We start from the raw sequence: 23987 nt of genomic DNA, 5'->3' as shown, positions 1-23987 counted from the left end.
GATGATTTTTGGTACAGACTCCACAGCCCTGGGCAATCACATGATCTGTTGCCTCTCGTATTGATGGTCATATGATCTGCTTCCTCTCTGTATGGTTAGTCATATTGTTGGCTGCCTCTCTTGTATTTCCGTCCTGTGATGTGCTGCTTCCAGGGCCGGTTTAAGCAACAATGGGGCCCCAGGGCAAAATAAACCTGGGGGGGCCCCCCAACATATACCCCAGAGCAAAAATTGGCATTAAGGGACATTTTTTGCAGCTGGTATAGTCAGGGTTTGAAGCCCCTGGAGTCTGAGCTCCACATTCTGGCTACCCCAGCCTGCATGGGGGACAAGGGGTTAAAAAGTTTCAGGAGGGGGGACCCCACATCATTTAAAAAAAAAAATTCCCACACTCTAAACATAAAAAAAAAATTGGGAAAATAGGAAAAAATTGCCAGGGATCTTCATACAGCCATATTGCGGCTGTATAGCGATCCCTGGCCAAAGTGCTGCGGCTGCATATGGACCCCCTGGAAACCCCGTCAGGAAATTTATTGCTCTTTCTTTTGATACATGTAAAATTACACTACCGTTAGGTACTCAAAGTGACATTTACCGCATTTAAAAGTATACTTTTTTCCTTCAAAACTTTAAAATCGATTTTCTCAAAAACTATAAGGTCTTTTTGAATAATTGTTTATTCCTCTTATTCCCAATGATCTCCTTAACATATCCTGCAAATTTAGGGTTTCTAGAATTTAAGGTGCATTTTATTATTATTATTATTATTATTATTTATATAGCGCCGACATATTACGCAGCGCTGTACAGTGTGTGTATATATATATATATATATATATATATATATATATATATATATATATATATATATTGTCTTGTCACTAACTGTCCCTCAAAGGAGCTCACAATCTAATCCCTACCATTGCCATATGTCTATATTATGTAGTGTAAGTACTGTAGTCTAGGGCCAATTTTAGGGGGAGCCAATTAACTTATCTGTATGTTTTTGGAATGTGGGAGGAAACCGGAGTGCTCGGAGGAAACCCACGCAGACACGGAGAGAACATACAAACTCTTTGCAGATAGTGCCCTGGCTGGGATTCGAACCAGGGACTCAGTGCTGCAAGGCGAGAGCGCTAACCACTACGCCACCGTGCTGCCCCATTTGCTATTAACCATTAAAGTCGGCTGGTTTTTAAATGTGTATTTTTTTTCCTTTGAAACTTTAAAATCGATTTTCTCAAAAACTATAAGGTCGATTTGAAAAATTTTGTTTTCCTCTTGTAGCCACTGGGGGCCCCTACAAGCTCTAGGGCCCTGGGGCAGCTGCCTCCTTTGCCTCTATGGTAGCGCCGGCACTGACTGCTTCTCTGTATTATCAGTCATATGATCTGCTGCCTCTCTATAGTCAGTCATGTGATCTGCTACCTCTCTTGTGTGTCAGATGCAGGTACTTCAGCACTCTTCAGACACTCTGCGCCGAGCTCTGATTTCCGATAAGCCCAAGTTACAGCAACTGTATGAGCACTACTCCCCTGCTGAGAAGAAACTATTGAATGAAGCCTTCAACTTGAACAGTACCCTTTTCAGACCAGTGACCATCCGCTCACCCTCTGACTGGATCCAATCTCACCCTGAACCTACAGAAACCTTCCAGGAATTTTACAAGAAACCTGAAAGGGGCATCCCAACCGCACGGAGGAAAACCATTTATGTGCAGACTATAGGTAATTCTATTGGAAAACCTTCTCCTTCAATTTATTTAACCAATACAGGCAGTCCCCTCCATTCCAGGAGGTTTTTTGTAAGTTGAGTTTGTTTGTAAGTTGAGTCATGTGTTAAACATACCTGGTTATACTTTACTAGGTAATTCCTGTTGATCCAGGGATACTATGTGACTTCCACCTGTAGTCGGGAATTGGCCCAGGCCTTGCAAGGATTTTTTGCCTCACCTTGGATCAACTGGAATATGTGAGGGTGGTGGACAAAAATGTATCTAATTTTTATTTTTTTAATCCTGGTTAACTTGATGGACGGATGTCTTTTTTTTTCAACCAAACTATGTAACACAGTGGAACATGGACAAAAGCTTTACTTTCAGACAACTCTGGATTTCGATATATAAAAAATGTTTTTTGGTTGTTTTCAAAATAATTTTAATTTGTCTTAAACAACTAACTACATTTTATACAGTACTGTAACATGTCGCAACAAAAAATATTTTCAGTAACAACATAACATTACATTTTATACACGAAGACTACACTGTATGTATGTATGTATTTAGTCGTTTCTTAAGTGAGGACTCTGTAAAATAACAGACTGCCACAGTTATACCTTTTAAACTTAGATATAACAAAGGTGTAAACATGATGATTGACAAAGGCAGTGTTGACATGCCTTGCATGTTACATGCTTGGAAACAATATAGGGAATACATAAATAGTAAATCTGGAGAGGGGTGGGCCAGGTGGACTGGGAAACACAAAAGAGAAAAAAACAGGAGCCAATAATGCAATATGTAAAAACACCAGGAAATTAAGTACATTTTGCATAGAATTCACGCACAAATTTCTGGTTGCAAGAATTCACAACCACCACTATGGCATTCAGAGGAATTTCGGTCTCCGGTCAGGGCTTGCGAGGATCCTCAAAGTCGCTCTCCCAGTGATTAGGTAGGTCCTAGGGACAAAGATTACACCAAAAAGTACAACCTCCCAATAGAGGAGTAACCGATGATAGAAGGTGGTTGGAGACGTCCAAAAATATATACAAGAATTAAAAACCATTTAAAAAGGAGGGGTATAGTTGGCTTACCTCTACTGTCGATCATAAAGCAGCAAAATAACTTAATTGAATCATTCAAGAGTTCATTGCACACAGATTAGGTCAGACAATGCATTTCTTGGGTATTTCCTGCTTCATCAGGTCAGTAACAGCCACACAAGTGCCTTCTGGCCATAACAATCAGATGTGAGCGCTATCAAGTAACAAACAATAAACTTATGAATTATTCAGTCGAGTTATTTTGCTGCTTTATGATCAATGGGAGAGGAACACTTAGCTTTAAAATTAAAGTGGATCTTCTGCCTAAATGTAAAAGCAGCCGTCCTGTAAAAGAAAGTTATAGTTAGCTGCGCTGCCTTGTCCCTCGAAACCGTCCCGAAGACCCTGAAGCACCCAACTGGGTGGTCACGTCTCCCTGAACAGAAACACTAAGATATTTACTGGAGTTTACTGGGAAAATTAACATTTCTAACGGTGGTTACAGAAATGTTATTATTTTATGAGTGTGGTAGCATATGAGCCATTTTGCTCTTTTCTGGCTTTAAACCAGGTGTCTCAAACTCAATTTACCTGGGGGCCGCAGGAGGCAAAGTCTGGATGAGGCTGGGAATTTCACTAATTTCACTAATCGCTAAATTCACTAAGGAATTTCACTAATCGCGGCGCATCGCCGCCTCTGCCAGCCCCTCTCACTCTTCCTTCACAGAGAGGGGCGGGGAGAGGCGGTGATTGACGTCAGGAGGGGCAGAGCTGAAGCTGAAAGCTCTGCCCCTTCCAGGAAATGCCGACGGATTGCCCCCAGGGCGATTTGAGGGCTCTGCAGCCCTTGTTTGCGGCGGGATGCGGCGGATTACTTGGGAGCACTGAAGCGAACTATAAGGAAGCCGGCGAGGGCCACAAAATATTGTATCGGGGGCCGCAAATGGCCCGCGGGCCGCGAGTTTGAGACCCCTGCTTTAAACAGAGCTGAACATATTACAGCTGCGTGAAAAATTTCTAATGACTACTATCAATGAAAATTGTAAAATTAAAAATACGCATATGCATACATATACATATACATATAATGATGAGGATCAAACAATCCGAAACAGTCTGTATGCATGTTGGATTATTATGGCTCTGTACAAATTAACAAGCTGACACATCATTGCATTCCAGCGGTTCTGGAGGTGTGTTTAGCTTCTAAGGGTACAATGGTTAATTTGCATATATTCAGCAGTGTTGCTCTGGGAGACATCTCAAGCTCACTCCAACCTGAATTATCGCAAATTCTTTCTGTTTTAGGAAAGCAAACTTTTGTGTTTCTTAACATCTTAGTAAGGGGGCTTTTAGGACCATTGTAGTCACTTACACACTCCAATGAGTTCTGGGTCACCATGAGCTTGCTGGTTAGTCTGTGCATACATATAAAGTATACATTTGTCCAATAGTCAAATGCACTATAAATTACTTTTTCATATGCAGTTGTCAAAATAGATAGTAAAAATCTGATAGCTCTGACAGGTATTGGAATAGTGCATCTCCTCATGGGGGATTCTCAGGAAAAAAGAGGGGACAGACTGGCTGGCATGTTTGTGTAGGTTATTTTCATTGAGTGCTTTTGTGAAGAATGGAGATACTGAGAATCCCCCATGAGGAAATGGACTAATCCAAAACCTGTCTTAACTGGCCAATTTGTAAAACTTACTGTAAGTAACAAAAACATAGGAGAAAAGTATGTAATTTAAAATGCATTTTACTCTATGGAAAATCTCGTAGGTATGCATATAGGTGAATTTTCAATTTAAAAAAATCTTTCACTGTAGTGCTCCTTTAAAGTGGGGTTATACTCCAAAAACTAAAAATTCAGTAACTACTCTTAGATACATGAACATTTGAAAGCATTCCTATGCATTCCCTGTGTGTAAAACCTTTATTTTCTGTACAGAGAGCTGAAAAAGCTTGTTTATCTCTGGTCATTGGCAAATGTAATCCTTGCTGACTGAAGCTCTTTGAGGCATGTGTCTTCACTCTGCCCTCCTCCTTTTCTGCTGTAGTGACTCAACTGTTGCTAATCCAATGTGTCTGTCCTACAGAAAAGGCATCCCTCAGAGAGCTTCAGCTGGCAATGCTTGCATTGGCCTTTGCCAATGACAAGAGATAAGTAAGATTCTCCTGCTCTCTAGAGTGAAAATAAATATTTTTACACACAGGGAATGTGTGGGAATACTTTCAAATGTTCTTTTATGTAACTAAAGAAAACCTGTAACGAGAAAAAGTTCCTATGGGGGTTCTCACCTTGGGTGGAGGAAGCCTCCGGATCCTATTGAGGCTTCCCCCGTCCTCCTGTGTCCCACAACGGTCTCGCTATGCTCCTCCAAACAGTGGGGATGTAAATATTTACCTCTCCGGCTGCAGCACAGGCACAGTATCGGCTCTCTGTGGCTCCGATATTTGTCGGTCCCCTCTACTGCGCAGGCAAAAGTCTCCTGCGTAGTAGAGCGGACCCGACAGAGATTGGCTATTTTCATCTATCTCCATGCTGAGAGCCGCAACAGCGCCCCCACTGGAGCCAGGGAAGGTAAATATATCAAGCCTTGTCGAGCCAGGATTGCGGGTCACTTCGGGGGATTGCCTGCAGTTACAGGGATGGGGGAAGCCTCATTGGGACCCTCTTTAAGAGTTGATACTGACATTTTTGGTTTGGGATTATAATACCACTTTAAGCTGTAGTTGTTGATTAAAATGGCTCAGCCAGTTGCAGCACCCAGACAGGAAATCGCACATAGCCATAACACACCATCGCACCCACCAGGTAAGGGTCATGTCATGAGCTGTAGCACCAGCCAATAGTTGTGTGCTCAGGGTACCACGGCTTCCTGGACGTTTGCTGTATCAACCCAATTGTTTCTTATTGCTATTTGACTCCCTTTGTGTAATTTAGTCCTTTCCAGTGCCTGATTGGACCCAGGTTATGTTTGTAAAATTTTCCCACTTGGTAGCATATATTTAATAAATCCACTTATATTCTCCAGTACAGTATAATCTTGTTATAGTAAACTCCAAGGGACCAGGAAAAGAGGTTTACTATATCAGAAGTTTACTATATCAGAAATTGTCTTATGCTGGGAATACACGGTTCGTTTTTGCCTTCGTTTAAACCTTCGATTCGTTCGGTAAACGAATCGAGTGTTGAAAACGTATGTGAAAATAGTCATAATCTCATTATAGTTTCGATTAATAGACCCCAAAAACGAACGACTAGTGATCGAACATGTTTGATATTATCTCTCTTTATCCATCTAATCGAGCCATTGGTAGGCTTGATGGCTGTTCAGATCGATTATATATTCGTTTATGCCGTCCGTCCCTGTAAAAAGGGATTTTCGTTTCGTTTCTTTGCAGCCTTCGATCATTGGAAAAACGAAACCATCAGAATCGAAAAAAAAAACGAAACCATGGGTGGTGATATTAACCGTATGACCGATTATTTCGGGATCGAAAAGGACAAAAGGCACAATCGAAACGAAGGTTTAAACGAAGGCAAAAACGAACCGTGTATTCCCAGCATTAGAAATGGTCCAGCAGCCCTGGTACATTCTCTGCTGCAAAAGACCTACTCTGTCCTCCCACTGGAGGGTGCAGTACAAGCATGAGCACATTTAGCGGACTAGAAGGTTAAGTATACCTTAGGGCTGCATAGCCAGGCTGGACAAATTACTGAAACAGTATCCAGGGCTCCTTAAAAATTGCAGCCATCACTGAATAGAGGCAGCCACTCGCTTCTGGTGCGTGGCTCTAATACCTTAGTGGGCGGGACTTGCAGCACATGTCCGGCAAAACTCTCTGCTCACACTTGAGCCAATCACGAAGTCTCCTCATTTTCCCCAGGCTGCTTATTTGTACAGTACTGTATATCCAGCACCGGTGCCATTCTTCTTGTCTTACAAATGTTTATCGGGCATCAACTCACTTGTAACCAGCCTGAAGAGAGCAGCAGACCGTGGGTGTCACACTGACAGATGACGCTCACGCCGCCCACTGTATACTATATCCAGAGTCGGCCTCACGTAGGGGCCAAAAACATGTTTACTACAACAGACGTTTTATTATATCAGCGTTCACTATACCAGGCGGTGCTCCTATAGACTTATAATGGAGATTTACCAGGACCTGGAGAGGTAGTTTACTATACCAGAGTTTATTATAATGAGATTATACTGTAGTCTCTATGTCAGGAGACATCAAGTCATTTGTGAAGGAATTGGGCTACAATTATATCCTATTGCAGGGAACGGTTTTTATGATTTTATGTTTTTATAGAAATATTCTGCTTTGTGTAGCTCTGATGGACATCCTAATAACCCTCATCCTCTGTCCAGCTGAGTATTGTTTCTTCTTACCTCAGGCCAGTTTGGGAGCTCCGATCAGCAGACTGAGGAATATATCGACTGGCTGAGGGGATACTGCCAAGCCTTCTTCCATGGGCTGCCAGTTCAGATTCGAGGTCCTGTCAGCATTACTGACATTGGCTGCACATTCCGGATCAATGACTCCACTCACAATCTCCAGATTCACACAGGTAGTACATAGTTCATGGCTGTCACACAGTGGGCTCCGTACTACCAAACCCGCATTCTTAGTTCAGTAAAATGCTAGGCCCTTCTTTTATTGGGATTTCCAGTAATGAGATCACCGGCCATAAATCTAAGTTCCATTTCTGCAATCCTTGGTTTTTGGGATGTCTTTTGCCTCTTGTTATATTTATTGTATTCAATAGAAATCCAGCTGGAGAATGGGAGCCCTGGTGAGTGTTGCAGCACTTGTGCAGAGCTGGGAACTCATGATCACACCAGTGGAGCCTCCGAGAGACAGAAAAGTCCACCAGAGGGAAGGGAGCCCCTGGTAATATGTGCAGAGCTTGGCACCCCATAGTGCTGCGCAGGGCGCCTAAGAGGAATTCGGGGCTCCGGCAATTGCTGGACACTGAATTACACCTCCCTCCGATTTGCGATGACTCAGAGGGGGAAATGTATTTAACGCCGCCAGGGAGTTAAGCGGCAGCAGGGAGAACCATCATTTGGCTCGCCCTACGCCCAACTCACCTGCGGCGTAATAATACATACGCCTCCTGAGCCCTTGATGGATAGAGATAACTATTCAGCAGCCAATGCAAGAGGTCCCCCTTCCTTCTTCCTGTTACTGTGTGCAAAAAGGGAGCACCTCTGGAGCCTTGGCAAGATGATATCACCACTAGAATCAAGAGATATAAGAAGCAGATGACTTTAAGCCACCAGAAATGACCATGTTTGAGTGGGATGGACCTCTGTGCTCTGTTGCATGTATAATTGTTAAGCCTGTGTGTGTTTTTTCTCTCTTTGGTCCTCAGGAGATCTCCTTCGATATCTGAAGAAGATAAAGCCATCTGATGCCTTCTGCATAGTTGGGGCCACTATGATTGACCTTTACCCACAAGACTCCTGGAACTTTGTGTTTGGGACAGCTTCTCTGACTGAAGGTAAAAATGAGATCATATGACACCTGAAGACTTTACTCCTCCACCACTCTAGGATATTGGGATGGTTCTGGGTCTTTATCAACACAGTATGTACAAGTACAAGCTGAAAGGTTTCTGCCTGGTGTATATTTTATGTGTGCTCTGACTTTGCTCTTTCTGCAGGGGTGGAGGTGTCCTGTTCTCTCTAGATCAGGCTTTCTTAACCAGGGTTCCCTGGAACTCCAGGGGTTTCTTGGCATTTTTCCCCATCGTGGGTGTTGAGGGAAGTATGATAGAGAACACACTATAATAGGGGTTACTGTATAAAGAAGTACCACATTGGTGTTTAGAATAATAATTAACACATTAATAAAAAGCACTAGAATAAAGGGAAATTATAATAAAGGGCACTGTAACAGGACATCAATGCGACACCAGCTTTTCATTTCAAGGGTGTTTATTCAATGAAAAAGATACAATATAACATCACACAGGAATACAAATTAGATCCCTCGTAAGGGAGCTATAGTTACAATCATAATAAGAACAAAACATATTAGTATCAGCTTGAATTATTGTATCATTACAATTATAAGAATCACCACAAAATTTTATAACATAATTTGGGAAGGGGTGGGGACGAGGGGATTAAGAGTCTCCCCATAAAGGGGAGGGGAAGGAGAAAGGGTCACTAGAGGGAAAGGTATGTATAAAGGGAGAGCTTTTAAAGACCATGCCACCTGCAAATTAAATTCAGGGGTTCCTTGAGATCCAAAAATTACTTGCAGGGTTCCTCCAGGGTAAAAAGGTTGAGAAAGGCTGCTCTAGATAATGTTGTATAGTAGGTGGTGTGCTCTGGCTTTGCTCTCTTTGTAGGGGTGGGGATTTTGTATTCTCTCTAGATAATATAATAGAACATGCTCTCGCATTGCTCTTTCCTCAGGGGTGGGGATTCTGTATTCTATCTGGATAATATAATAGAACATGCTCTCGCATTGCTCTTTCCTCAGGGGTGGGGATTTTGTATTCTCTCTGGATAATATAATAGAACATGCTCTGGCATTGCTCTTCCCTCAGGGGTGGGGATTTTGTATTCTATCTGGATAATATAATAGAACATGCTCTCGCATTGCTCTTTCCTCAGGGGTGGGGATTTTGTATTCTATTTGGATAATAGAATAGAACATGCTCTGGCTTTGCTCTTTCCTCAGGGGTGGGGATTTTGTATTCTTGCTGTCAGGGCCGGAGCTACCATAGGAAAAAATAGGCAGTTGCCCCAGGGCCCCAGAGTCTGTAGGGGCCCCCAAGTTGTCCCTCCCCCATCTGAACTGTTGCCCCCCAGGGACACTGCAGAGTCTGTTAAGTTGGGGGATGATTGGGGGAGGGTCAGCAGCCAGCTCAGGGGCCCAGGAGGGAAATTTGGCTGCAACAAAGGGCCTCTGATGACGCTTTTTGGTCAGGGCGGTGTCTGTTGGGGGGCCCCCAGGCTAATATTGCCCTAGGGCCCCATTGTTACTTGAACCGGCCCTGCTCGCTGTATAATATAATAGAACATGCTCTGGCTTTGCTCTTTCCTCAGGGGTGGGGATTTTGTTTTCTATCTGGATAATATAATAGAACATGCTCTGGCTTTGCTCTTTCCTCAGGGGTGGGGATTTTGTATTCTCTCTGGATAATATTATAGAACATGCTCTGGCTTTGCTCTTTCCTCAGGGGTGGGGACTTGGTATTCTCTCTGGATAATGTAATATGGCATGCTTTGTCTTTGCTCTCTATGCAGGGGTGGGGATGTTGTGATCTTTCTAAATAATGTTATAGCTGGTGATGTGCTCTAGCATTGCTTTTTTTTGGTATTCTCTCTGGATAATGTAATATGGCATGCTCTGGCATTGCCCTGTCTGCAGGGGTGGGAGTTTTGTATCCTCATTGGATAATGTGACATGTCCTTGTTTTGCTCTCTATGCAGGGGTGGGGGTGTTCAGCTTTGCCCGCTATGATGATGACTTTTACACATCTGGCTACAAAGGCAGAGTTTGGGGGAATAAGCCTGCGCAAGGAGATTACTCTGTATTTAATGGCTATTATACTCCGCCCATCACCAGCAATCTTCTGATGAGATCCTGCAAGGTAAGACATGCTGCAGTACTGACATAGCCTTTGTTGATAAGTTCCCTTATATCGCTGTGTTTGGATCCTTGTCTATGAGAAATTTACAGTGTGATATATTTTTCAATGGAGATGTAATCTACAGCCATCCAAATGTATTTGCTTTTCCTTTTCCGGACATTAACGCATGAGATTGGTCATATTTTTGGCCTTCGGCACTGCCAGTGGCTGCACTGTGTAATGCAGGGCTCCAACCACCTGGAAGAGAGTGACCGTAGACCACTGGACCTCTGCCCCATCTGCCTGAGGAAGCTACACACAGCCATCGGCTTCAATATAGCAGAGAGATACCAGGTACAGAGTGTCATGCTGAGTTCCAGGGGTATCCTATATTATGTGTGACCTAACTCTGGGGTGCAGTAGAATACAGTCAGTGCAATCTCTGGCTCCAACTCCACACTTAGCCTGTTCCAGAGATGGAGCTTTTATGCCAAATAATGTGACAATAAGCTGCAGTTTCACCAAAAAACAAGTGGTTTTTCTGTAGATCCACACGCAATTCTTAGGGAGATTATAAGAAAAATAGATCTTTTCATACAGATTGGGATCAGCTCAATCTGATAGTGGATTAAAGAACAACTATCGATATCAATGATACTTTGTATTAGGGCACATATTACCTCTTGTACTAGGAGAATCTGTATTTCTTCACAGTTTTCTCTCTGCTTGAAAATCATCCTTCACTACTCACACAGCTCACAAGGGGACTCATTGGAGAAGACCCTGATGCTGGGAAGATCGAGGGCAAAATGAGCAGACAGCAGATAATAGGATGGCCATATAGTATCATGGAAGCAACAATCATGATCTTGGAGAAGATTTGATAGGCAGTAGAAGACAAGACACATAACAATTAAATAGCACTTTTCTCTCGGCGGACTCAGTGTGCCAGATCTGCAGCCACTAGGGCATGCTCTGTAGGCAGTAGCAGTGTTAGGATGTCTTGCCCAAGGTATCCTTACTAAATAGATGCAGGCTTACTGAACAAGAAGAGCCGAGGTCTTCTGTGTCAGAGGCAGAGCCCTTAACCGGTACACTATCCAGCCACTAGTGGAAGATAGAGGGCCTAGCGTGGTGTGGTCCATGGGGTCACAAAGAGTCAGACATGACTGAATAGCAACTTAAAGAGGAACTGTAGATATAAAGTAAACACAGTGTTTCACTTACCTGGGGCTTCCCCAAGCCCCCAGCAGCTGTCCTGTCCCGCGCCGCTCCTCAACGAGTCTCCGTTCCCCCGCCGCCGCTCGGTCCCGTACCTCAACTTGTAAGTCGATGGCAGCGCGGCTCTGGCCAAGAGTATCCTTTCTTTGCATTCCCCTCTGCAATAGCGGGGAACGCAAAGAAAGGATGCGTGTGGCCAGAGCCACGCAGTGGCCGGCGGCGAAACCGAAAGTAGCTGGCGGTGGGCGAACGGAGGCTTGTTGAGGAGCGGCGTGGGACAGGACAGCTGCTGGGGGCTTGGGGGTAAGTGAAACAATGTGTTTAATAGGAATCTACAGTTCCGCTTTAAATAGAAACCGTGACCAAGAATTGAACTTCATCCCAGTCAGTAGCTTATACCCCCTTTTACATGATAAATCTTTTCCTTTTCACAAACGGATCATCAGGGGGCGCTGTATGGCTGATATTGTGGTGAAACCCCTCCCACAAGAAACTCTGAGGACCATCGTCCTGGCAGTTTCCTGTCTGTGAACCGTGTTGCATTGTGGGAAATAGCTGTTTACAGCTTTTTCCAACTGCCAAAAAAGCAAGCAGCAGCTACATCACCTGCCGGCAGTAAAAATGTCGCCATGTGATAAATGTCAGAATGTAAATCAGGGATTTAAAAGATTTTACAACGGGCAAACACTGACTAAATCATTTATACATAATTATTGTAAAAATTAAGCACTTTTTTTATTACATTATTTTCACTGGAGTTCCTCTTTTAGGCCTCTTGCACACTGCATACATTTCCGATTCCGCTTTTTAATCTGTTTTTACATCCGATTCCGATTTTTAATCTTTACTGCATGCTGCGTTTTTTGATCCGTTTTTCTGTTGAATGTATTCAGGGAAAATCGGAATTGAAAATCGGAAACGAAATCAGAAACGGAATCGGAATCGGAAAACGGATTTGCAGTGTGCAGGGAGCCTAACACACACACATGCTTTTTTTGGCAGTTGGAAACAGCTGTAAACAGCTATTTCCCCCAATGCAACAGGGTTCACAGACAGGAAACTGCCAGGAGTATGGAGCACGGTACTCAGAGTTTCCTGTGGGAGGGATTTCACCACAATATCAGCCATACAGCGCCCCCTGATGGTCTGTTTGGAAAAAGGAATAGATTTCTCATGTAAAAGGGGGTATCAGCTACTGATTGGGATAAAGTTCAATTCATGGTCGGAGTTTCTCTTTAAGTTAATTTAAGTTAATTTTGATGAATAAGCCACTGTGGTTCTCAGCGACAGACAATAATCCTGAATGGTGAAAGTGGGATCTGACAAAACAGCCCATAATACTTGCTCACTAGGTGTTGGATTGCTGTCTTACCTGTCAAAAGCTTTGGAAGGGTGTTTGTCTAGGCTTAGCTCACACTACAAAATGCAATAGCTTCGCACGTAGCGATTGTGATTATGCAAATCGATTTTCAGAGCCATTTTTAAAGGAATGTGCATTTTTGAACATTCCTTTAAGAAAAAGGCGCTCCAGAAATGGTACAGGCAGCATGTTTTCGATTTTCTCAAAATGAAAACGCTGCAATGTGAACACCTTCATAGGGTGACACTGCTCTATCGCTTTGTTGGCAATTGGCAAACTGAGCGCAATTCTCAGTGTGAACTGAGTTCAGCTTACCCATTGCTCATAACAGTTTCATGAGTTCAAGTTCCCTAGTCCTAATCCCTACATGCATTATTATTACTATTGATTTATAAAGCGCCAACATATTCTGTGGTGTTGTACAAAGTAAGAAACACACATGGGGTACATAATAATACAGACAATGGTATACACTAATATACAAAATAGAGAATTGGTAGAAAAATACAGAATTGGTGCAAAATACAGACTTGGTGAAACAAATTCCAAAACACAAAAGGGTGGGAGAGGCCAGCCCTGTTTTTTAGGTTATCCAGTAAGGAGTGCAACTTGGACTTAAGGTGGCCATACACTGGTCGATTTGCCATCAGATTCGACCAACAGATAGATCCCTCTCTGATCGAATCCGATCAGAGAGGGATCGTATGGCTACCTTTACTGCAAACAGATTGTGAACCGATTTCAGCCTGAAACCGTTCACAATCTGTGGTGGTGGTGGTGGTGCTGCCGCCGCTTCCCCCCGCATACATTACCTGCTCCTGGTCACCACTGCTCCATCTCCTCTCTGGTCTCCGGCCCCGGCATGCTTCACTTCTTCCTGCCCGGCAGGAAGTTTAAACAGTAGAGCGCCCTCTACTGTTTAAACTTCCTGCCGGGCAGGAAGAAGTGAAGACCCGGAGACCAGACCAGCGCGGAGACGGAGCAGCGGTGACCGGGGTGAGTCGCGCCGGCGGAGCAGGTAATGTATTGCCGCTCTATTGCGTCGGTCGTCGGGCACTCGAACGCCGTTAGCGAGGCGCTCCCTACCCGCGGGCGATCGACGGTAATTTTCCGCACGGAGCGATCAACGGGATCGGACGAAATAGATCGAAATTCGGCGTGTAGCGGGAACAATGTGACAGCAGATTCGATCCCAGTGATCGAATCTGCTGTCGATCTGGCGGGAATCGGCCTAGTGTATGGCCAGCTTTAAGTCAAAAGGGGAATGGCGTAAGGTATACTTGTCAGAAAAAGTGAGTTTTGAGGGAGCGTTTAAAGATATCAGGTTGGAGAGTGACGGATGTGTTGTAGAAGGGCATTCCAGAGGAGGGGTGAACCATGTGCGAAATCTTGTGCATATGAATGCGAGGAGGTAATTCTAGAGGACAAGGTAAGGTCATGCACTGATCTGAGATTGCGATTGGGTTGGTATCTAGAAACTAGAGAGGAGATGTACAGGGGAGAGAGATAGTGGAGAGAGATTCCAACAACTGTGCACAAACCAGATAGCTGAGGTTACAACTTCAACTCAGCCCAAGTCCCAGAGTGCCTAGCTGGGTTGGCATCATGTTCAGAACCACTCTTCCATTCTTCACACCGAGTAGGTAGAGACCACACTGCCTGTACCATATGCTGCCTTCCTCCTCTGCTCCTGCGCACTGTTTTGGAGATCTGATAAGACTATACCCCAGAACCCAGCTCCTCACCACACCCTTTCTCCGAGGTCTCTGGGACAGGATTTTTTTTACAGCTCAGGCACTAACGGTCCCATGGGTGGTGAGCGTTAATGGGACCCTGAGCAGCTCTTAATAATGAAAACCTGCAATTAGTTGGGGCTTCATCCAGCCCCCCCGTAGCCCACGAGGTCCCTCGCCATCCTCTGGGTCCCATCCGTGGTCGCTCTGTCAGCTCCTTTAACCCGACGACTTCAACTGAAGTCATGAGCAACTGTGCATGTGTGGCCTGTCCACGCACCCGCTCCATCACGCGCCTGTCACCGCAAGCCTCCTGCAAAGAAGCGGTTCAGTCTTGGGAACAAAATAGTGTTCTGTGAGTATTCCAGACTTAAAGAGAAACCGTGACCAAGAATTGAACTTGATCCCAATCAGTAGCTGATACCTCCTTTTTACATGAGAAATCTTTTCCTTTTCTCAAACAGATCAGGGGGCTCTGTATGGCTGATATTATGGTGAAACCCCTCCCACAAGAAACACTGAGGACCATGGTACTCCTGGCAGTTTCCTGTGTGTGAACCTTGTTGCATTGTGGGAAATAGCTGCTGTTTTGGCAGTTGGAAACAGCTATAAACAAGTAGCAGCTACTGCCAGCAGTAAAAATGTCACCATGTGATAAATGTCAGAATGTAAATCAGGGATTTAAAAGATTTTACAATGGGCAAACTCTGACTAAATCATTTATACATAATTATTGTGAAAATGAAGCACTTTTTTATTACATTATTTTCACTGGAGTTCCTCTTTAAGTATATACAGCCTGCACTGTGTTGATGGATATGCCCTGAGATTCAGAAATGTTAAAAGGGGAACTTCAGCCTAAACAAACATACTGTCATCAAGTTACATTCGTTAATTAGAATAGATAGGTAATATCATCTCTTACCCACCCTGTTTTAAAAGAACAGGCAAATGTTTGTGATTAATGGGAGCTGCCATCTTTGTCATGGGGGCAGCCATCTTTTTGGTTGAAAGGAGGTGACAAGGAGCAGGAGACACAGTTCCAACTGTCCTGTATCCTGATAACCCCTCCCAGCTGCACACGCTAGGCTTCAAATGTCAAATTCAAAATGTAAAAATAAAAAAATGTGCACCAAAACAGCAGAACGAGAGCAACAACATCAGAAATCCCATCATGCTTTGCACAGCATCAGGGGAAAAAAGCCCGGGCAGTTTTCTTCTGTGCAGCTAAAAATGAGGCTTGGATAAGAGAAACAAAGTTCTGATGCTGTGAAACTGTTAAAGAAACACCAGGCCTTTTCAGTGCTGCTGAGTCGATTTTTAGTCCGGAGGTTCACTTTAAGCGTAGCAGGTGTACCAGTTGCATGATCTACCAACGGGAAGAGACATTTGCATGATTACTGATGTGTAGCTGATATGGCCAATGATTTTGGACTGACACTGCTTGCTGCCACATCATTTGCTACTTTAACCATCTCCCTGCTTTGCTGCGTCACACAAAACTGCAGTTACGTTGGCTTTTTCTGGATTTATCTTCTATTTACTATTTGGAATACACTATCAGCCATACAATTCTATATATGACTGGTTATATACTGTATATGAATGTATGTATGTATGTATGAATGTGGGTGTGTGCGTGGATGATTGTGCGAGCAATGTGCGGTAGGCGCTCCGCTGCTTTTCTCTGTTTATTGGTTTTACTTACTTTGTATTGAATAAAGTTTACTGGTTTACTGTATTACACTTATATTACATACTATATTATATACTTATTATTATACCCAGCTAGACCTGTGTTTTTCTGCCCCAATCAACCTGATCACTGACAGCTCCTCCCATAGTTCTACCTCCAGTCAACCTGATCACTGACAGCTCCTCCCATAGTTCTTCCCTCAATCAGCCTGATCACTGACCGCTCCTCTCATAGTTCTACCTCCAGTCAACCTGATCACTGACAGCTCCTCCCATGGTTCTACCTCCAGTCAACCTGATCACTGACAGCTCCTCCCATAGTTCTACCTCCAGTCAACCTGATCACTGACAGCTCCTCCCATAGTTCTACCCCTAATCAGCCTAATAACTGACAGCTCCCCCCATAGGTCTACCCCCAATCAGCCTAATAACTGACAGCTCCTCCCATAGGTCTACCCCCAATCAGCCTTATTACTGACAGCTCCTCCCATAGTTCTACCCCCAATCAGCCTGATCACTGACAGCTCCTCCCATAGGTCTACCCCCAATCAGCCTTATCACTGACAGCTCCTCCCATAGTTCTACCCCCAATCAGCCTGATCACTGACAGCTCCTCCCATAGTTCTGCCCTTCCGCCTGATCACTGACAGCTCTTCCCATAGGTCTACCCCCAATCAGCCTTATCACTGACAGCTCCTCCCATAGTTCTACCCCCAATCAGCCTAATAACTGACAGCTCCTCCCATAGTTCTACCCCCAATCAGCCTAATAACTGACAGCTCCTCCCATAGGTCTACCCCCAATCAGCCTGATCACTGACAGCTCCTCCCATAGTTCTACCCCCAATCAGCCTAATAACTGACAGCTCCTCCCATAGTTCTACCCCCAATCAGCCTGATCACTGACAGCTCCTCCCATAGTTCTACCCCCAATCAGCCTAATAACTGACAGCTCCTCCCATAGGTCTACCCCCAATCAGCCTGATCACTGACAGCTCCTCCCATAGTTCTACCCCCAATCAGCCTAATAACTGACAGCTCCTCCCATAGGTCTACCCCCAATCAGCCTAATAACTGACAGCTCCTCCCATAGTTCTACCCCCAATCAGCCTAATAACTGACAGCTCCTCCCATAGTTCTACCCCCAATCAGCCTGATCACTGACAGCTCTTCCCATAGTTCTACCTCCAGTCAGCCTGAATAGGAGCTCTCCTGCAGTTCTGCCCTTCATCAATCTGATCACTGAAAGCTCCCCTATAGTTTTGCAACCATCAGTCTGACCACTGAAAGCTTCCTCTATAGTTCTGCCCCTGTCAGTCTGATTACTGACTACTTCTCCTATAGTTCTGCTCTTCATTAGTTTGATCACAGAGAGCTCCTCTTCTAGTTCTGTCCCTCATCACTCTGGTCACTGACAGCTCCATCGGTACTTCTGCACCCCCTTCCCCCCCCATCGGTCTGGTCACAGAGAGGTCCCCCTTACCCCACCCCCCATCAGTCACGTCACTCACATCTCTTCCCATAGTCCTGCCCTTGATCAGTCTGATTATCAGTAATCAGAGCTTCCTCTATACTTCAGCCCCTATTAGTCTTATCAATGTAAGCTTCCTCGATAGTTCTGCCCCTATCAGTCTAATCACTGAGAGTTCCTCCATATTTCTGTCCCTCCTCACACAACGTCCTGTAGATCTGTCCCCATCAGCCAGGTAACTGAGAGTGCCTCACTGTAGTTCTGTCTCCCATGAGACTGGACACTGAAAGAGCCCCCTGTAGTGTTGTCTTCTTCAGTGTAGTCTCTGAGAGCTCCCTATTTAGTTCTGACTGCTCTGACTCCCTATATTGTTCTGGCAGCTATAGTTCTGCTCTCCATCAGTATGGTTACTGTAAGCACCTATTTATTTATTTATTGTACTTCTAAAGCTCCAACATATTACGCAGCGCTGGGCATTAGTTTAGGTTACAGACAATATTTAGGGGTGACATACAGCAAAATGACAATACAGGAATACAAGAAAGACCAGATCATGCAGCACAGTATGAGTACCAGGTAATGCTTAGTCAGTCACTGGATGGGAGCATGGAGATTAGGCAAGTTAGGTTCACTCAGATGCATAGCATGGGTGCACAGTAATAGAGGTGCATGATCAGGTAGGACACAAAAGGAGGAGGACCCTGCCCAAAGGCTTACAACCTAGAGGGAGAGGTAAGGTCACGAAAGGTAGGGGACCAGAGTTCAGCTGTGGGTTTAGAGCACTTATGAGGGGTAGTAGGCCAGAGTGAAAAGGTGAGTTTTGAGGGCCTTCTTGAAGATGTTGAAGGAGAGGGCTGCCCTAATGGGTGGAGGTAGAGAGTTCCATAGTGTTGGAGCAGCTCTTGAGAAGTCCTGGAGGCGTGCATGGGACTGGGTGATGCGGGGGGCGGTTAGGCGAAGTTCATTGGAAGAGCGGAGTGAGCGGCTAGGTGTGTACCTCTGAGTAAGATCGGAAATGTAGGTTGGACAGGTTTTGTGGACAGATTTGTAGGTCAAACACAGTATCTTGAATCTGATTCTTGACTGGATAGGAAGCCAGTGGATGGATTCAAGGAGGGCATCCGCCGTGGTGGAGCGATGGGAGCAGTGGATAATTCTGGCTGCCACATTCATGATGGACTGCAGTGGGGCTGTTCGGGTCATAGGAAGACCAGACAGCAGGGCATTGCAGTAGTCAAGGCGGGAAATTATGAGGGCATGGATGAGGAGTTTGGTGGTGGCAGAGGTCAGGAAAGGGAGAATCTTACAGATGTTATGAAGGTGGAAGTTGCAGGACTTTGTGAGGTTTTGGATGTGGGGAGTGAAGGAGAGTGTTGAGTCCAGGATGACACCCAGACAGCGGGCTTGAGAGGTAGGGCGAATGGTAGTGTGGTTAACAGTGACATGCACATCTGGGAGGTTCATGGATGTCCGGGTGGTAAGATCATAAATTCCGTTTTGTCTAGATTTAGTTTCAGGAACCTAGCGGACATCCAGGAGGAGATGGCAGATAGGCAGGAGGAGACCTTGTCCATGGTAGTGGTGGATATGTCAGGGGTGTGGAGGTAGATCTGGGTATCATCTGCATACAGATGATAGTTAAAACCCATGGAGGAGATAACCTTGCCAATGGAGGATGTGTAGAGGGTGAACAGTTGGGGGCCAAGGACCGAACCTTGGGGGACTCCCACCGAGAGGTGGTTGGGGGTGGACGAGGACTCATTGAAGGCGGTCGTGAAGGAGCGGTTGGAGAGGTAGCATGAAAGCCAGGACAGGGCGAGATTGTGAATGCCCAAGGAATGGAGGGACTGGAGGAGTAGGGGATGATCTACTGTGTCAAAAGCTGCTGAAAGGTCAAGGAGGAGGAGAATGGAGTATTTACCTTCAGCTTTAGCTAAGGCAAGGTCATTGACCACTTTGGTGAGAACAGTTTCGGTTGAGTGGGCAGACCGAAATCCAGATTGCAGTGGGTCTAGCAGTGAGTTGGCATTGAGGTACTGGGTCAGGTGTTTGCCTCAAAACTCCTTGAGCGTCTGGTTCACAAAGGGAAGGGGGGAGATAGGACGGTAGTTGGAGGGTAGCGAGGGGTCGAGGGAGGGTTTCTTGAGCAGGGGTAGTACAGTGGCCTATACTATAGTCTTGTGTAATTTTATCTTATTGTTGAGTGTCTTCTATAACTCTGTTCTCTATTGATATGGTTTCTGAGTGCCTCCTACAGTGTAGTCCTCCATCAGTCTTGTCTCTGATCCGATTTCCTCATTATATAGGCTCTTCTTCTCTGGATGACTGATGATGGATGTAATGTGGATTCTGTGGCTCGTGGCAGGAACCAATACCACATCCAAAAACCGCTGGAGAGTTTCCAAGAACACAGGGACTGGATAAAGAAGTGTCTGCAGGTCCTGGATATTACTCTGTAAATTTCCTGACTGCAATTTTCTTTCATTTTCTGAGGCCTAAAATCAGTATCCTGGAATTTTCAACTCTACCCCCCACGGCAATGGCAAATAGGTCATAACTGCTCTCATTATACTTTGTGGAACTCTATTCCCTCAGCAGTGAGAACTGATTGGTCACTCTCCCCATTATGCTTTATGTTACTCCGCCTCCTCAGCAATCATAAGTGTCCGGACATCACTCACCTCATTGCACTCTACGGAATTTTGCCCCCTCGTTAATGACAAATGACAGGTCATAACTCCTCCCCTGTATACTCTGAACTCTTTCCCCTCAGTGACAAATGACAGGCCATTATTTCTCTCATCGTACATTATGGAATATCATACCCAAGGCCGGTTCTAGACTTTTTGCTGCCCGGGGGCAATCTTGTGAAGATGCGACCCCCATTTATAATGATCCCACAGCACCTGACAATTTGCACCACTCGCTATAGCTGCGTTGTGAACCCTCCAAAAAACAACCTCAGTATAGGTAGGTAGGTAGCCAGGTTTAGGTGCCCCCAGTGTAGGTAGCCAGACATAGGTTCCCCCAGTATAGGTTAGCCAGACATAAGTTCCCCCAGTATTGGTAAGCCAGGCACAAGTGCCTCTAGTATAGGTAGCCAGATATAGTTGCCCCCAGTATAGGTCAGCCAGTTATAGTTGCTCCCAGTATATGCAGCCAGTAGAGTTGTCCCCAGTATAGGAAGCTAAGTAAAAGTGCCCCTAGTATAGGCAGTCAGTATAGTTGCCCCCAGTATGGGTAGCCAGTATTGTTGCCCTCAGTATAGGTAGACAGTATTGTTGCCCCAGTATATAGGGTAGCCACATAGGTACCCTCAATTGATAGCCAGCCTGCTCCCTCCTCCTTCGCCGCGGCTGCCGCTCGTTACCTTGTGAATGAGTCAGCTGCCACCTCCTCTACGAGAGTCCTCGGTCCTCCCTTGGCTAATAGACCTTAGGTCAGTGTGACCCGCAGCGCTGCTGTGAAGAGGAAGCAGGAGGGCGGCTCCTGTAGCGTAGCAGCGCATATACAGGAAATACTTACTTCCTGTATATTGGCGTTACCAGGGGAACCACTCTCCTGCTTCCTCTTCACAGCAGCACTGCAGGTCTATTAGCCAAGTGAGGACCAGGGACTCTCGTAGAGGAGGCGGCCACCGTTACAAGCAGCGGAATAGAGGGTGGGCGGGATGCCACTGCCCCACCTGATGCATCCCATTCACCTGGCATCATGGGCGGATTGCCCCTAGCCATACACAGCAACAGTCGGGTCATCACTTCATTATATTCTATGGATCTCTGTCACCACAGTAATGATAAAATATGAGACTTCACTCCCTTCTTTATACGCTACGGAACTCGGCAAGGATAAAGGGCAGGTATGCCCTATGGAACCTCACCCCCTCACCAGTAATACGTATCATATCTACCTTCGTTATTCTCTATGGTACTCTTCCCCTCACGCTGCAGTGCATCGCTTCCACTAACCTCCTGGTGATTATGGACAATTCCATGTATTTCCAACAAAGCACTGTAAGTATTTCTTCAGGAAACAATAAAATCAGATGTTTTACTTTTATTTTGTTGTTTATTATCATAGATTACGTTGTAAAGATAAGCAAAACAGAAGTTTGCCTTCTTAAAACACAAGATATTTGCAATAATTCAGGTTGGAGTGAGCATATGATATCTCCCACAATGCTTCACTGCTGAATATGCAAATCATCCTTTGTTGTCCCTGTAAGCTGACCACACCTCCAGAACCGCTGGAATGCAATGATGTGTCAGCTTGTTAATTGTACAGAGCAACAATAATCCAACATGCATACAGAGTGTTTTGGAATGGTTGATCCTCATCAGTGCATGGCATGGATTAATGTAGCTCCATGGAGTAGGACTTGAAACACCCAGAGTTACAGAATAACCACCAAGCTCATGGTGAACCAGAACTCCTAGGAGCGTGTGAGGGGCTACAAAGGACCAAAAAGCCCAGTTGATAAAATGTTAATCAAAACAAAAGTTTGCCTACTTAAAACAGAATGTATTTGTGACACATCATTGCATTCTAGCGGTTCTGGAGGTGTGGTTAGCTTGCAGGGACAACAAAGGATGATTTGCATATACAGCAGTGATGCATTGTGTGAGACATCATATGCTTACTCCAACCTGAATTATTGCAAATACCTTGTGTTTTAAGAAGACAAACTTTTGGTTTGCTTAACATTTTAGTAATAGGGCTTTTTGGTCCTTTGCAACCCTTTACACACTCCTAGAAAAGTGATGCTAAACCAGGCATGGGCAAACTTGGCCCTCCAGCTGTTAAGGAACTACAAGTCCCACAATGCATTTGCCTTTATGAGTCATGACTGTGGCTGTAAGACTCCTGCAATGCATTGTGGGACTTGTAGTTCCTTAACAGCTGAAGGGCCAAATTTGCCCATGCCTGTTAAACTGAAAGGACAGTACTGGACCTGAATGTACAGATTTAAGCATGAACCAAGCCTTAGTAATCCAGCCCTTGAACAGAAAATAAGACTTATAGACTCTGGATAAAGTCTATTTCCCATTACTACTATTACAAATACAATTATTTATCTCATAAGTCTATTTTCTGTTCAAGCTTACGTTAAAGTCTCATAAGTCTATCTTCTGTTCAGGTTTTCAATACGGTGTCCTGGAAAATGAGGTCTGCAGTATAAGGACCAGGATGAAGAAAGCCTGGACCACAGTATGTGACCAGAGTCAGAGTTAAGTGGGACTTATGTACCTATTACTAGGTACAGTAATGACTGTTTAAAATAGTCCTTCCCACTCCCCTCCAAAAAATGTAATATTACCTTATTGATCCTGCTCTTATTGCCAGGATGGAGAATGTTGATGGCCAGTTGGAAGCTCTCCGCCCTGCATCTTCTCATTGGATGTTACCAAGGTCTCATGTCACCAAGGCAACAGCTGACTTCATCACTTATGGACCAAACAGGTGCTTTTCACTGCCCAAAACCCTCTGTCAGACATCGTGGGGGATTAAGTTGGGGTGTATTATTATTTCACCTAGGTATAGGTACAACAGTTTTCTAGTGGAGGTTTCAATTCACCTTAAAATACAGTTTCACAAATACTCTTTATTTTAATTGGAAATGGTGCTCTTAAAAATTGTATTGTTGGTGACGATCTCCCTTCAGTTTTTGTCCCTGATATCTCCAAATGAGGACGGTTGTGAGGTGAAAGTGATGACTTGCAGTCATTTTCCAGATCCATTGTGAATCTCAAACTTCCTTATATAATACGTAATTCCAATGCTTGCATGTAAATACTTTTTAAGAATCACATTACAGGTCCTTCTCACAAAATTAGCATATTGTGATAAAGTTCATTATTTTCTGTAATGTACTGATAAACATTAGACTTTCATATATTTTAGATTCATTACACATAACTGAAGTAGTTCAAGCCTTTTATTGTTTTAATATTGATGATTTTGGCATACAGCTCATGAAAACCCAAAATTCCTATCTCAAAAAATTAGCATATCATGAACCGGTTCTCTAAACGAGCTATAAACCTAATCATCTGAATCAACTAATTAACTCTAAACACCTGCAAAAGATTCCTGAGGCTTTTAAAAACTCCCAGCCTGGTTCATTACTCAAAACCGC

General features: G+C 44.6%; 1 protein-coding gene across 8 annotated transcripts in view; it reads left to right on the top strand.

The window, feature by feature from the left end:
* The window catches only part of AMZ2 (archaelysin family metallopeptidase 2), a 94951-nt gene extending 71357 nt beyond the window's left edge, over positions 1-23594 (top strand). For 6 of the 8 annotated variants that reach the window (XM_068262598.1, XM_068262595.1, XM_068262597.1 and 3 more), the window contains exons 2-8: positions 1445-1727; positions 7178-7351; positions 8159-8287; positions 10233-10393; positions 10550-10726; positions 20158-20289; positions 22989-23594. In XM_068262598.1, the coding sequence (XP_068118699.1) occupies positions 1445-1727; positions 7178-7351; positions 8159-8287; positions 10233-10393; positions 10550-10726; positions 20158-20289; positions 22989-23030 (1098 nt within the window). In that variant the 3' untranslated portion in view covers positions 23031-23594. The remainder of the gene's footprint in view (positions 1-1444; positions 1728-7177; positions 7352-8158; positions 8288-10232; positions 10394-10549; positions 10727-20157; positions 20290-22988) is intronic. The other 2 variants (XM_068262593.1, XM_068262599.1) reach the window with 2 other exon arrangements.
* Positions 23595-23987: the final 393 nt, after the last annotated feature.

The sequence above is a fragment of the Hyperolius riggenbachi genome, chromosome 12 (genome assembly GCF_040937935.1).
Source record: "Hyperolius riggenbachi isolate aHypRig1 chromosome 12, aHypRig1.pri, whole genome shotgun sequence".
Lineage (NCBI taxonomy): Eukaryota > Metazoa > Chordata > Amphibia > Anura > Hyperoliidae > Hyperolius > Hyperolius riggenbachi.
This window is presented reverse-complemented; position numbering and strand designations above follow the sequence as displayed.